General features: G+C 49.2%; 1 protein-coding gene across 5 annotated transcripts in view; it reads left to right on the forward strand.

Annotated features, from left to right (window-relative positions):
• The window catches only part of VASH2 (vasohibin 2), a 51,363-nt gene that overhangs the window by 1,529 nt on the left and 34,380 nt on the right, over positions 1-15,454 (forward strand). For 4 of the 5 annotated variants that reach the window (XR_006705715.1, XR_006705716.1, XM_045452507.1 and 1 more), the window contains exons 2-4: positions 8,346-8,434; positions 13,725-13,781; positions 14,345-14,419. Coding sequence is in view for 3 of the 5 variants with exons in the window: in XM_045452507.1 (XP_045308463.1) it covers positions 8,346-8,434; positions 13,725-13,781; positions 14,345-14,419 (221 nt within the window). In the remaining 2 variants the exon portion in view is untranslated. The remainder of the gene's footprint in view (positions 1-8,345; positions 8,435-13,724; positions 13,782-14,344; positions 14,420-15,454) is intronic. The other variant, XM_045452509.1, reaches the window with a different exon arrangement.

Here is a 15,454-nt window from a genome sequence, read left to right on the forward strand (position 1 = left end):
GGAAGACAGGTGGCCACAGGGGACAGAGGCCTGTTCCTGCTGTCCCATGCTGCCGTTCTAATTCAGCCTCCTTATCACCAGCCCTGCTTCTAACTGTGGCTTCATCGTCCCTCCTGGTCTTGTGTGTGGGGACCCCTTTTCTCTATGGGAATCAGGAACGTTTGTTTTGGTGGAGACCAGGCTCCCCTCCTTCTTCTTTTGCAAGATGTCCTGGGGCTGGGGGGACTCATCACCTTACAGAGCTGTCCCAGCCTGGCCAGATTTGGGTTTTGGTGGCTGGGAAACTCTTAGGTGGAACAGAAATTCGCCTTCTTCACCCTCACACCTCATCACCATTGATTCTTGTTTTGCCCTTTGAGTCAGGGTAACCCACGTCGACTTCCTTTGCGATGATGTTACGACATGGCGTTCCTGGAGTAAGGAAGGGACTTGGAGTAAAAATGACGGCACTGAATTCTAGTCCTGGTTGTGTTACCTCTGGTTTTTGTCCTCGGTCACTCGTTGAGAATCTCTGGCCTTAGTTTTCTCATCTATGAAATGGGAGTAGACCAGATTTCATGTGAACTTCTTTCCAACTCTTTAATCCCTGCTGATATGACCCAGGTATCTCCAGGTCTCCAATGATCTGTGTGACAATAGCGGTGCCCTGGAACAGGTCCTCAGAACTGTGACATTTGGTCATTCGGCATCTTCCTTTAGTTCTTTGTCCACAGGTAGCTCCTTTCATTGTTTCTTAGGTGTCATAGTTGCAGTTCAAAACACTTTCCTCATCCTCTTTCCAGGACACTTGCTAGTTTGTCACCAGACAGTCCTCTAAAATAAATACATATGAAACACAATATTCTTTTTTTTTTTAATGTTTATTTTTGAGAGACACAGAGGAAGGGCAGACAGAGCAAGAGAGAGAATCCCAAGCAAGCTCCGCGCTGTCAGCACAGAGCCCAATGTGGGGCTCGATCCCTGGAACCGTGAGATCATGACCTGAACTGAAATCAAGAGTTGGATGCTTAACCGACAGCTGCCCAGGATCCCTGAAATACAGTATTCTAAATGTTGTCTGAGCAGTTTAGAGCACAGATTACTAGTCCCTGAGACCTATACCTGTGGCTAAATGTTGTATTCTTAAAAAGAGCAAAAGAAAACAAGACCCTGTTTTTACATAGCAGCCACACCATATTGTACTTTCACAGTAACCCAGAGTTGCAGGAGAGCCCCTTCCAAGCCAGGAAAACCTGGGGCCAAACATGGATGGGCCTTGGCGTTTTGAACCTGAATTAAAAACCTAACATTTCTCTCTCTTACGTTGCATTGTAACAGCTGGTTCTCCACCCAAACTCCATCGTGACATGCTTCCTCTCCCAGGTCCTGACGTTTCCCAAACTCTTACCCCTACCTAGGTCCTAAGATGGGAACGGCTGGCTTCCAAACATCTGTTTCCGGGGGCCACTCCTGTCTGGTACAAGGTTGTTCTTGCACTCAGCTTGGCAGACTTTTTCCTTTGGGTCCTTTGGACCCTTTTCTCCTTTAACCAGTGTCTTGCTGAGGACTTTGGACAGAAGAGGAGTGGTGGGGGCTGGTAGAAGGGTTGGAAAGTTTCAGAGAGACTAACCTTTTTTGGCAATTGAATATGGACTAAGAAGGAGTGCCTGGGTGGCTCAGTCGGTTAAGCAGCCAACTTTGGCTCAGGTCATGATCTCGTGGTTCATGAGTTCAAGCCCCGCATCAGGCTCTGTGCTGACAGCTCAGAGCCTGGAGCCTGCTTCAGATTCTGTCTGTCTGTCTGTCTGTCTCTCTCTCTGCCCTTCCCCTGCTTGTGCTCTCTCTCTCTCTCTCAAAAATAAATCAAAACATTTTTAAAAAATTAAAAAAAAAAAAAAAGAATATGGACCAAGAAGCAAAAGAAAAGGACAGGGGAAGGTGCCAAAGGCTTAAGAGGAGAACTGAATGACCCTTCTTTGCGAGACCTTTTGTTAGCAGCCGTGGGAAGTTCTGCTCACAGGTCCAGGTACCCCCACCTGGGGGGCTCACCTCCCCTGCAATCCTCCTTTCCAATATGTGACTGCAGGCCTCTCCTCTGGTGGTTGCTGGGTCCAAGTCAGCAGCTAACTAGGTGACGGCCAGGGTTTTCAGGGAAAGTATGAGAAGGAGCAGGGTCACTTGGAGGATGATAGAGGAAGGAAAGGGAGAGGTGGAGAGAGTGGCTGGCCTGGAAAAAATAGCACAGTGTGCTAGGAAACAGCTCCTCCTTTCTTGACTGGCTGGAGCTGGACTCTCCAAGGGGCAACCAGGATGGATTCGACAGGAAACAACAATGGTTTCTTACAGACCCCATGGTTTTGTGCCTCATTCTCATGTTGTTTCTAAATTGGGAAATAATTCACTTTTATAGGACTCAGCTTTGTCTGAGTGAAGAAGTGTGAGACTATGAGGCGAGAGCATGCAGTCAGCCCCCCCCCCCCCCCCCCCCCGCCTGCCCCCGCTAGCTCGCTCGGGCAGCTCACTTCCTCCTCTGTCCTGGATTCAGAACCGTGGTCTGCCTTTCCTGCTTGGCCCAAGGTTGAGACCCTCGGACTTCCATACCAGGCCACCATCAACAGGTTCCTGGCTGCCCCGGATGCAGGGGCCTGGGGTCCATCCGGGGCTCATGAGTGATGTTCTATGCTTCTCCAAGTTGACAGAGAAGATTCTTCTGCCTGGTACCTGCACAGGCACTTATATTTTCCAGAACAGGAGCAGCAAAAGTCTTTGCTTTCTTCTTGTTCTTTCTTGTTAAAGATTACTGATGCTAAGCGTTCTGGCTGCCTCCTTGGCTCCTTTTCCCCCTTCGCGTGTGTGTGGGGATGCCAGTTACACACCTGTGTCCCTTCACATCACTTCTCCTTGCATTCTTTGGACAGGTAATTATGTTTGCCACGAATGGGATGAGAGAGAGCCTGACCACAAAAGCCTTGCCTGTGGTTTGTTTCATTATTCTAGAACACCTGTCTTCCCATCTGTGCCACTACTACCCTGTCCCCCACCTCCCAGGACCCCCAACCCCAGACCACAGGCACAGCACCTGTGTGGAGAGGCTGGTTTTGCTCTCTTCCCTCTGGATTCCACCTTCATCAGCTGGGCAGCGGCTTGAAGGGCCGGTTGCAGGAGGCAGGAGACAGGAACCTTGAGGGGAAGGGCCATGGAAAATCTAGGCCAGGGTTTCAGGTGAAATAGGGCTGGAAAATACCGTGAGGAGGGACTCTCAGGATCCGTCAAGGAGGGGGGACAAAAAGGGAGCGTGCCATGGACATTTTATAAAAAGGTTGTACAAATGTATGTTCCCAACGCGCTTTATAAGAGCATCCCATCAGCATTGAGTGTCCGCATTTCAGAAGATCTCTGCTAACTGGAGGTGAAAAGTGACATTTAGCAGTGGCTTTGCTTTGCATTCCTTGAATTATTAGTGAGCTTGGAAATTTTTTCCAAAAATTGATTCACTGTTTGCATTTCTTTTGTGCATTGTCTTTTCATGGCTGTTAAAGAAATTGTGGTAAATATACATAACGTATAATTTACCATTTTAACCATTTTTGAGTGTACAGTTCTATGCATTAAGTACATTCACACAGTTGTGCAACAATACCACATTCCCCCTCGGGAACTACTTCCTCCCAGCTGAAACTTTGTACCCATTAAACGCTAACTCCTGTTCCTTCCTCCCGTCAGTCCCAGGCAATCACCCTGTTCCTTTCTGTGTGTATGAATTTGATTACGTAAGAACCTCATACAGTTGTCCCCCCCCCCCCCCCCCCGCCATCCACTGTTTCCCTTTCTATGGTTTCAGTCACCCATGGTTACCCGAGATCTGCAAGCAGATGATCCTCTTTCTGACCTACGGTCATAAGGTCAATAGTAGCCTAATGCTGCATGGCAATGCCTACGTCATTCACCCCATTTCATTTCATTATGTAGGCACTGTATCATCTCATATCTCGAGAAGGGTGAGTACACAGAGAGTTGGAGAGAGATGATATTCACATAATTTTTATTGCAGTATATTGTTATACTTGTTCTATTTTATTGTTGATTGGTGTTGTTAATCTCCTTACTGTGCCCAACTTATAAATTAAACTTTATCATCGGTATGTATGCGTAGGAAAAAACGTAGAATATATATAGGGCTTGGTACTCTCTGCAGTTTTAGGCATCTCTTGGGGTTCTCAGAACGTATGCCCTGTGGATAAAGGGGGACAACTGTAGAAGCGGGATATCATACAGTATTTCTTCTTTTGTGCTTGACTTATTTCACTTAGCATAATGTCTTCAAGGTTCATCCATGTTACAGCTTGTGTCAAAATGTCATTTTTTAAGGCCAAATAATACTCCATTTTATGTATATACTACATTTTACATGTTTTGGTTTTTTTTGAGAGAAACAGAAAGAGAGAGAGTGTGTGTCTGCATGAGTGGGGGAGGGGCAGAGAGAAAGGGAGAGAGAGAATCTTAAGCAAACTGGGTGCCATCAGCACAGAGTCCGACTTGGGGCTTGAACTCACAAACTGTGAGATCATGACCTGAGCCGAAATCAAGAGTCGGATGTGTAACCGACTAAACCACCCAGGCGCCCCTATACTACATTTTAAAAAGTAAACTCCACACCCAATGTGGGGCTCAAGCTCATGACCCCCAAGATCAAGTGTTGTACATTCTACTGACCCGGCCAGCAGGTGCTCCTATACCACTTTTTGTCCATTCACCTGTTACTGGACATCTGGGCTACGTCTACCTTTGGGGGCCATTTTTTTTTCCACGAAGGCCTGAACAGTTTTATTTTTTATTTTTTATTTTTTATAATTTAAGTAGTCTCTACGCCCAGCATGGGGCTCGAACTCACAACCCCGAGATCAAGAGTCCCATGCTCTACTGACTAAGCCAGCCAGGAGCCCCTGAAGAGTTTTCTTATCACTTTGTATGAACTGTTCATGAATTAAGGATGATAACTTATGGTCAGGACGTGTCCCAGGAGGAAGTGGATGTTTTCTCCTCTTTCATCAGGGTGAGAAGGCATCTTCACGATGTTCTGAGTGTGCAGAGACCCAGGCCCTGCTGATTCTGTTTTCCAGTTTCAGAAGGTGAGGACTATCCAGGCTTCCCCAGTCTAGATCCTGAAAACACATTGTTGATGAACAATCACATAGCCTTCTGGGGCGCCTGGGTAGTTTGGTCAGGTAAGCGTCCGACTTTGGCTCAGGTCATGATCTCACGGTTTGTGGGTTCAAGCCCCGCGCGGGGCTCTGTGCGGACAGCTTAGAGGCTGGAGCCTGCTTTGGACTCCGTATCTCTCTCTCTCTCTTTCTCTCTCTGCCCTTTCCCTGCTTGCACTCTCTCTCTTTCTCTCAAAAATAAAACATTAACATTTTTAAAATCTATAATAAAAAAATAATAATCACCTAGCCTTCAAGAGCACCAAATGCCAATCTCCAAGTTGCCTGCTTTTTAGTTGAAATTTATTTATTTATTTTGAGAGAGAGAGAGAGAGAACGCAAGTGGGGAAAGGCAGAGAGAGAGAGAATCCCAAGCAGGCTCCACACTGTCAGCACAGAGCCCGATGGAGGGCTGGAACTCAGGAACCATGAGCCCATGACCTGAGCTGAAGTCGGATGCTTCACTGACTCAGCCACCCAGGCTCCAGCCTGAAGTTGCCTGCTTTATACATTGGGGCATATAATCCTCACAGCCCAGAAGGTTTGAAGTAGGTGACACTCTCCAATTTTATCAGGAAAGAAACAGGCTTAGAGAGGTCATGCAGCTTGACCAGGGTCCACAGTTAGGTGGCAGAGCAGGGACTGGGGCCTTGTGTCTGTCTCCTAATTACCCACCAAGGAGCCCACCTGGCTTATACTCATCCTGTGGGGGCATCGGTGGCCTGAGATGCTGGCTGGGAGCTGGCCCCCAGCCCGAGCCCCAGCCAGTCGTCCCAGACAGCAGGGTGAGTTGTAGCCTGATGACATCATCCCCTCAGCTGCTTCGGCTTCTCTCCCCACCACAGCCCTGATCCCCAGCTGGGGCTTGGGGAATGTGGCCGCCACTCCTGCACTCTTTCGGCCGGGGCTGAGGTAACCAGGCAGCTGTTTTTAAAAGCCCTTGGGCGCCACTGGGCTGCTATTCTGAGGACCAGCTGCCACCTGGTCCCATCCCACCATCTGGCTCTCGTGGGTTCTGCTGGGCTTGGGGGAGTTGAAATAATTTGGTGGTTGGCCCCTCTGGCTACCTCTGAACCAAGTCCCTCTGGCTATGGCGGGGCTCCGGCCAACAGACACCCCTCCAAGGATCCCTTAGGTGGCTGGTGATTCTTTGGGACATTTCCCCACACTTAACATCTTTTCTATTAAGTAGGTACAAATAGCACTTTTCTGTATAGAAACATGCTTGTGCCTTCATGCTGGATAACTTCCCTCCTTCCTCTGTCTCTGTGCTCCCCTGCCACCACCTTGTACTTGGCCTAGAGCTTGGAACGTAGCAGGTGCTAAAGAAATGTTCACATCTCCCCTTCTCTCCTCACTTCCCTGTGAAATCTCTGGCACAGTCTTACACAGAATTCCAGGTATGGGTCGATCCGTAGGTGTTACTGCAAAAAACGACAAGCTTGACACCTCTAGCGTTTGCAAGGGAAGAACCATATTTTGACTCCGTGTGTGTGTGTGTGTGTGTGTGTGTGTGTGCGCGCGCGTGTGTGTGCATGTGGGAGGGTCATGTAAGTAAATGGTCAAATTGGATCACTTTGCTCGAAAAATTACTCTCCGAGACAGGAATGTGGCTTGAGTTGATACGTTGTAAACAAAATGCAGTTTGCAGAACAGCTGTGCAAGCTTGCGCCGGCACCTCCTACATTCCCTCCCGGGGGCGCACACACACTCAGCACCTTGGCTGTGAAGTAGGGCGTGGGACTAGTTTCCTTTTGCTGAGGGGCAGTTGCTGTCGAGTAGGAAGTCAGTTGCAAAGCCAAGAGAGAAGAGAGGCACTGAGAGGAAAAGAATGTCAAGTAGCGTTTTAAGTCAATGCAGCCAAAGGTGTGGACGGTGGAGAAGTATGGCAGAGCCCCCTCCCCCGCTCCCACCTGCCGCAGACCCAGGGGCAGCATCCCTGTGGGGTCTGAGCCTGGAGCACCGCGTCGGGGAGAGGGGGGGAACATCCTTCAGCGGCGTCTGGCTCTGGTGTCCGGCCAGGCTGCCCGGCGCTGTCCCCAAGAAGTTTCTCCACCGGCGGCTCCACCTTCCATCAGCTAAGCACTAAATCCCCAGGGCCTCCCTTTCCCTGTTTTCTCTAGGATGAACTAATCCGCCCTGGGGCCCCTTCTGCTCCTCCCTAAGTGGCTTATGCCTGGAGGAGTCTCCTCTTTCCCTCCTGGCGGTGGCACTGCTCACCAGAGCCTGAGGCCAAGCTTAAGAGCCTAAGAAATGGGGAATAAAGCACGCACTGCATCATCCCTTGCCTCCCAGGAGTGGCTGGATTGGAAGCCCCTGCCCTTTCTTGCTCTGGGCCTCGTTGGCAGGGTTACTCAGAGCCGCCTGGTGTCTCAGAGCTGGTGTCTTAGCTCTAAATTCCTGTAAAGAGTCACTTACCTCTCCCTTTCCTGTCCTTGTTTGCTGTTGCTCCTTTCTCCTCCCAACAGAGCTTAGAACTGTGTGCCCTCGGTTGTAGACACTGGTGAGTGTTGACCAAGACTAGGAAAGGGAGACTGGCAGCTGTCAGGGGTGAAAGGGTAAGGTGGCTTACGGGTCACAGGGGCTGCACTGAACTGGGAAGAGTCAGGGCATGAGGGGAATCTTTACTAATCCACGTGGGCCAGACTCGGAGAAGGGCCGCGATGGGCGTGGTGTTGAGGAGAAATGGCACGTCGGAGCGCCATGTTGCATTTTTTCAGGGTACCATTCATCTTGTGTTCAGTGGTCCCCTTGAGCATAATGGGTCATACCAGCCATGCAGGAAAACATGCAGTCCCTGCAGTAAAACTCTGAGGGTTAACGGAGCACTTCTGTGAACATCCTGGGCCAGGCTCGGTGGGGGACACTATAGGACATAGTCCTTGGCTTCAAGGAGACACTGAGGCTCCTGTGGGAAAGCAGGCTGTGTTCACATTCACAACACACAGAGGGCCCTAGAGAGCCACAGTGACCCAGGGCAGGTGTGTATGGAGGGAACATACAAGGAAAACTTCGGCAAAGGACCGGCTGGTCTGGGGGGCCCTGTGCAGGTGGCCATCTGCTGTCAGAAGCAGCTCTCTGGTGCCTTCAGTCCTGTGCCTGCCCTCAGAAATTGGGCCCCAGAGCATCTCCTTGATAAAAAGTTCTCTCTGTACTTCTTTGCAGCCTTCAGTGCCCCAGGTTCCAAACTACAGGCTGTCGATGACCATCCCAGACTGGCTCCAGGCAATCCAGAACTACATGAAGACACTACAGTATCCTTCCAACCAGGCACTGGGCAGACCCGGCCAGGGAACGGGCATGGTGAGCTCCAGTCTGGTGGCGGGTCTGTCCCCAGTCGGTCAGCACATGCTCTCTAAGATTGGTGAGGCCGGGCACGAAGGGATGTCCCAGCGTGAGTGTCTAGAAAGCACCATAATAGAGGGTGTAATTGCAGTGGTCAGACCCTTCCCCCTTTAGGCAGGTACGGGCCAGGACAGCAAGGTGCGGTGAGGCAGCGGTGGCCCCCTGGATCCCCTCTTCTTTCCTTCCCCTCCTGTCTCACCACCTCCCCTCCTCGGTCATCTTTGTTTCCTTCCTTCTGTCTTCCTCTACTGTCTGTCTTCCTCCCTCTTCCCTCCTGGGCTTCTTTCTGCTCTTTTGCTTTCCTTTTCACTTTTTTGTCTTCATCTTGACCACTCACAATCTGGAAGAGGCCCACTTGGCACTGCCTTTGGCAGACCGGTGGCCTTGCCTCCTTCTACAGGAATACGTGGGGCTCTGGGATGAGGGTGAGTTTGAAAAGGTGCCGAGGAGCCCAGTGGGTCCAGGCTGGATTCAGACCAGCTGGACTTGCGTCCTTCTCTCCGCCAGTATGCTCGGGTTGTTCGTAACCAAGATTAGATCCGTCCTGTGTGCCGTACCAGCAGCATCGTAAGAACGAGGGGGCAGGGGTGGGTGGCTCCTGCTGATGTTTTTTCAGGGACAGGAATCAGATGGGAGCTGGCTGACAGAGTTGTCTGTGGGAGGGACACACCGTTTGCTCGAGTCAGTGAGCATCTCAGAGCTAGGCCGGCCTCAGACCCCTTAGCCCCTAGCACATTGTCCAGGAGGTCAATTCTTTGATGACCTCTGTCCTTCCTCCCTAAAGACAGAATTCAGCAGAAAAGATTTCACTGGGACACTGCACACGTGTTCCACGTGCCTCGGAAGAGGCCCTTCCTCTCTGGGCTATCGGCAAGAATCGTGGCTGTGGGTTTTTGTGTCTTCTCTGAAGGGAAGAACATACCAGAGGGGAGTAACACCGATTGCTGCTCATTTGGGCAGGCAGATGACTTCATTAGCTTCTCGGGTCCTGTGTCACAGATGAGGAACTCCCCTGCATGACATCTTCCCGGTGGAATCCTGAAGCAATAGGAGAAGGGGAGGTGGACACCCCTGAGCAGGCTATCTGGTATTGGTGCTGATCCCCAAACTGGGGCCCCTGGGGAGCTCCGTGTGGTCCAGAGCATAAACCCCTACCAGAGTAGACCTGGACCCAAAGAGCTAAGCCTTCCTGGAGGTGACCGGCTCTTCACAGAACATTTCAGAAGGTGACAGAAATTAGAACGGCTCCCCATTTCTTTTTTTTTTTTTTTTTTTTAAGTTTATTTTTGAGGTGGGGATTGGGGATCCAAAGCACAGAGGATCTCTGTGCTGACAGCAGAGAGCCCGATACAGGGCTCAGACTCATGAACCGTGAGACCCTGACCTGAGCCGAAGTCAGACACTTAACCGACTCAGCCATGCAGGAGCCCCTGGCTCCCCACTTCTATCTAGGAAGCCATCTTCACAAGGATCATCCAGCCAGAGATGAAAGAAAATGATCCTGGCTGGGAATGCCCTGATAGGGGCAAATTTGCATGTGCCTTACGTATCATAGGCTCTGTCTCCCCGTAAGCCCTGCAGCACATTCTCAGCCACGTTTTCACTGTTGCCTTGAAGGATCTGCTTTTTCATTCTCTTCTCTGACCCGTGATGCTGGTCACTGACCTGATCGCTGACTGCAGAGAGGGTGGGAAGAGGGAGAGCACCCAACAAGCTGCTGGGATCCTGCGCTCCAGGTCACCCGGCCCTTGGAGCCACCACACAAAGAAGGCAGAGTGTGGCCTCTGTGGTTTCTCTTCTGACCACACTTTCACAGGCAGATCTCGAAGACCTTTGAGGTTTCGGTTCCAGACCACTGCAAAAGAGCGAATGTGGCAGTAAAGTGAATCAAGTGAATTTTTTGTTTCCCCAGTGCATATAAAACTTATGTTTACACCACCCTATAGTCAGTATATTACGTGTGCAGTAACCTGTCTAAAATAACAATCTACATACCTTAATTAAAAAGTTTTAGGGGCGCCTGGGTGGCGCAGTCAGTTAAGCGTCCGACTTCAGCCAGGTCACGATCTCGCGGTCCGTGAGTTCGAGCCCCGCGTCAGGCTCTGGGCTGATGGCTCAGAGCCTGGAGCCTGTTTCCCATTCTGTGTCTCCCTCTCTCTCTGCCCCTCCCCCGTTCATGCTCTGTCTCTCTCTGTCCCGAAAATAAATAAACGTTGAAAAAAAAAAGTTAAAAAAAAAGTTTTAGGGGCTCCTGGGTGGCTCAGTCGGTTAAGTGTCTGACTCTTGATTTCGGCTCAGGTCCATGATCTCATGGTTCGTGAGTTCAAGCCCTGCATCGTGCTGTGTGCTGACAGTGCAGAACCAGCTTGGGATTCTCTCTTTCTCTCTCTCTCTCTCTCTCCTTCTGTTTCTCCCCCGATTGTGCTCTCTCTCTCTCTCGGAATAAATAAACTTTAAAGAAATAAAATAAAAAGCCTTTATTGTTAAGAAATACTGACCATCATCTGAGGTTTCAGTTGAGGCATAATCACTGATTGATTACAGGTCACCGTAACAAAATATAATCATAATGAAAAAGTTTGAAATGCTGTTGAAAATTACCGAGATGTAACACAAAGACACAAAGTGAGCAAATGCTGTTGGAAAAATGGTGCCAACAGACTTGCCTGATGCAGGGTTGCCACAAGTTCTCAGTCTGTAAAAAAACAAAAACAAAAACAAAACCCCATCGTTTCTATGAAGGGCAGTATAGCAAAGGACAATACAATGCTTGTATTTAGTTCCTTGGGACTTCTTACTGCTTTGTCCTGGACACAGGAACACATGATTGGGCACCAGGCCAGCCCTGACTCTAGACGGGCTCCTTTGGGGACAGGAGAGGACAAATTCTGACAGCTTCAGAATGCTAGCCATAAGTGGATCTTGCATGGGGTTCTGGAAAGACAGGTGCCCCCTAAGCTCTCTGCATGGGGAGAGACCTTCTGAGGATCAGCTCAGGCTCAGTAAGTCACTCCCTCTGAAGGTGATGTTTACAAGAGGCTCTCTTCTCCAGCTCACTTTCTGGAGCGCGTAGCTATAAGGAACTGAGCAAGGAAGGCCAGGCAATTTTTTATTATTTTATTATGGATTTGTCTCACTTTACATGCTAGATGTATAGATTAGATCTATGAAAAGAAAGAAAGCTAGGCATATAAATAGATTTTTTGCTCACTGAATTCTACTTTAACTACACCAGGAATCTCACTATTTAAAAATTTCTTTATGTTTATTTATTTTTGAGAGAGAGAGAGTGCACAAGCTTGTGCACGTGGGGGAGGGGCAGAGAGAGAAGGAGACAGAGGATCCAAAACAGGCTCTGCACTGATGGCGGAGAGCCTGATGGGGGGCTCAAACTCCCGAACCCGTGAGATCATGACCTGAGCTGAAGTTGGGAGCTTAGCCCCTCGTTTTTCTCTTTTACCTCTAAGGGTTTTTATATTGCAGTTTTCAATAGCTGGGCAAGCCTGTACTGTTATTGGCTGTTCTTATGGCTCATGCTGATAATTTCCAGCTTGGTGAGCTTGTTAAAATCATCTTTCTGGCTCTCACCTTGGAACCTCCAACAGAACAGTCCCAGGCAGGGTGACTTGGAAATGACATCTAGGGTTAAGATCGTAGCCTGGGGGTGCCTGGGTGGCTCAGTCAGGTTAATCAGGTCATGATCTCACAGTTCATGAGTTCAAGCCCCACATCAGGCTCTGTACTGACAGCTCAGAGCCTGGAGCCTGCCTCAGATTCTGTGTCTCCCTCTCTCTCTCTGCCCCTCCCCTGCTCTCACTCTGTCTCTCTCTGTCTCAAAAGTAAACATTAAAAAAAATAAATAAATAAAACCGTTAGCCTGAAATTGGAATCTCCAGAGGTGGATCCCAGAATCTGCCTATAATGAGCTCCTCCTCCCCCTTCCCCCTGCCTGGTAGTTCTTACGTGTGCTTGTGTCTGACTGGTCAGGCATGCCTGTGCTGGGAGGGGAATCCTCACCCTCCTCAGAGAGGGTGTGCAGGGCATTTAGGTGCTTGGTGCCACCTTCTGCCACTGCCTGTACCACTGTAGGGTCACACATCTAATCTCATGTACGCTGCCAGGGTTACAAGTTCATGGTTCGTTAGCATCTTCCCGACATGCACTTTTTCTATAGGACTTTGTTTGAGACAGGAAAGAGAAATGTGTAAAGCAACTTTTCTTCAGGCTCTGAAGAAAATCAAGATCCAGTGTCAGAGAGCATGACATCAAGGAATCTTTGGTCTCCTTCAGAATGACCTGGTGCAGGCTTGCCAGTCCCTGACACTTTCTGGGCGAGCAGCTAAATCCCAAGTTGTGGGTAATGGTGTCATCTTCTCAGACTTCATAATCATTGTCTAGTATCAGTCCAGTGAAATTAAAGTGAGGTCTCCACAGTAAGCTTTGCTGCAGAGACAGTGCGCTATTGAGAAACCCTACCACCCACCCACCCTTCTATCCGTCATCCTTCCATTCCATCCATCCATCTGTCCATCCAGCCACCCACCTACCTATCCATCCATCCATCCATCCATCCATCCACTCCTTCTATCCATCCATCCATCTCTATTATCTGTCCATCCATCCACCCTTCCAATCAGTCACCCTTCCGTTCTATTCATTCTTTCCATCCATCCATCCATCCATCCATCCTTCCACCCACCCACCTTTCCATTTCATCAATTCGACCCTTCCTTCCTTCCATTCATCCATCCACCCTTCCACCAATCCACCCATTTTTCTGTCTGTCTACCCATGTATTCATTTATTCCTCATGCATTTAATCATATTTGCTAACTGGAATATGTTGGGCTTGTGCCAGGCATTACGGGTTATATAAAGATAATCAATAAATGATCCCAACTCTCAGAGTTGGTAGTCTAGTAGGTGAACTGAGACATGTATTCCCCTAAGCAGAATACAGAGCAGATTGAAATAGCTATTATAAAGATCCAAGCTGTTTGGGGGCTTGAGTTAGAAACTGGATTTTCAGAGCAGGACATTGAGGAGTAAGAGGCTCTTGGCTACCTTCTGGCCGCTGAACACTTTCTGGAAAGCCCCTTACTACTTTATCCCTTTGAGAAACCAATGTACAGCTTCCTCTGCTGGATTGCTGGGGCCTTTGGAGTTTTCTGTCACTTTCCCTTTACATACTTCACACAGATACAATCATACAGGGACCCAGTTCTTTGAAATTAGGAAAATGAGACCGCTGAGTGGGTAAGTGGTGCATGATCTGTGGGCCAGGTGACGTCTCTCCTACTTGAAAGCTGCCCGCTCCCTCTCTCACTCTTTATCCCTGTATCCCAGTGCTCAAATATCCAGTTTGTAAGGGACTGGGATTGGGGGGGGGGTGCCCTGGGGCCAGGTTGGAGGTGGGGCTAGGGCTTGGGCCACTCTGACAGCTAAGCTCCATGGTGGAGACTAACTCTTCCAGGGATGGGGGAGGCGTGTGAAATTAGTTTTCTGTGGTGTCTTTTACTTTCTCTTTGTCAAGCCCCTTGTCCTGTGTAATGCCCCTTGCCCTCCCCTTGGGAGGATGCTGGGGAATATGGGCACTAACCTCCAGGAACTAACTCTTGGAGAGAGCAGTGGAGAATTTAAGAATTTAGTTCTGCCAGTGCAGATGTGCTTTGGTTCCATCCTCCACGCCGAGCTCTCCCCTTTTCTCTGCAATCCTGCATGGCACCTAATGTGGAGACAGGCACACTGACGGATTGACAGACGGACTGACTGCATGATGAAACGAGTCCTGAGATGCTTTGTTGTGCTCTATCCTACAGGTTAATGGAAACAGCAAAAGAAATGACTCGGGAGTCCTTGCCTATCAAATGCCTTGAAGCTGTCATCCTGGGCATGTATCCTTTGAGTTATGTTTGCTTAAGTTTACTCCATAGATGGCGGCCTCAGAGTGAGGCCAATTGTGCCTTCATTGTCCTAGATTCGCAGAGATGATGCCCATTGTCTCCTTGGGGGAAATTGGCAAGCTCCCCTGGTGCCTCTCTTTAACTTTCACCTTCTGGAGTTGAACCAAATCAGAGCTTGATGGGACCATTGTCTATGTAACCTGTTAGCTGAAGCCAGTACCACCAGCTCAGGCCACATCCACTAGGCACAAGGAGAATTCCAACTTAGAGGGACTGGAGAGAGAGTGTGTATCATTATCTTTTGCATTCATCTGGCTTTATAACAGGATAGACACTCAGGAGAAATAGGATTATCCAAATGCATCTCTGGGGAAGATTCTAAGAGTAGACTGTGGAGGAGACCAAGCAATGGCGTAGAGTCCTGACTCCGCAGAACATAGAGCTGAAACAAGGGTCTGGTCTCTCCCATACGTTCTGTTCCATTTTCCCCAGACTCCTGGCCCGGCCTAAGGGGAATATGGTCCAGAAAAGTTGTGACAGCACTGACTTAGTTAGTGATGATGGCAATAAAACATGATCTGGTACAAGAGCAAAGAAACTTGTGGTCCTTTGGGTTGGACAGCTGGAAGGGGGCACTAACCAAGGAAATGCAAAAAGACGTGAACTTGGTAGATGGTCCCAGGTAAGACTGGTTAGGTCCTTGAGGGCTGTGCTGAGAAGTGGGAACTTTCTCCAGAAGGCAATGGGAAGCCCACGGGAAAGATCTGGAGCAGAGGCATGACACGCTCAGGCATGTTCTTTTTTTTTTTTTTTTTTTTTTTTAATTTAAAAAAAAATTTTTTTTTTTAACATTTATTTATTTTTGAGACAGAGAGAGACAGAGCATGAACAGGGGAGGGGCAGAGAGAGAGGGAGACACAGAATCTGAAACAGGCTCCAGGCTCTGAGCTGTCAGCACAGAGCCTGACGTGGGGCTCGAACTCACAGACCGTGAGATCATGACCTGAGCCGAAGTCGGACGCTTAA

The sequence above is a fragment of the Leopardus geoffroyi genome, chromosome C3 (genome assembly GCF_018350155.1).
Source record: "Leopardus geoffroyi isolate Oge1 chromosome C3, O.geoffroyi_Oge1_pat1.0, whole genome shotgun sequence".
Classification (NCBI taxonomy): Eukaryota; Metazoa; Chordata; class Mammalia; order Carnivora; family Felidae; genus Leopardus; species Leopardus geoffroyi.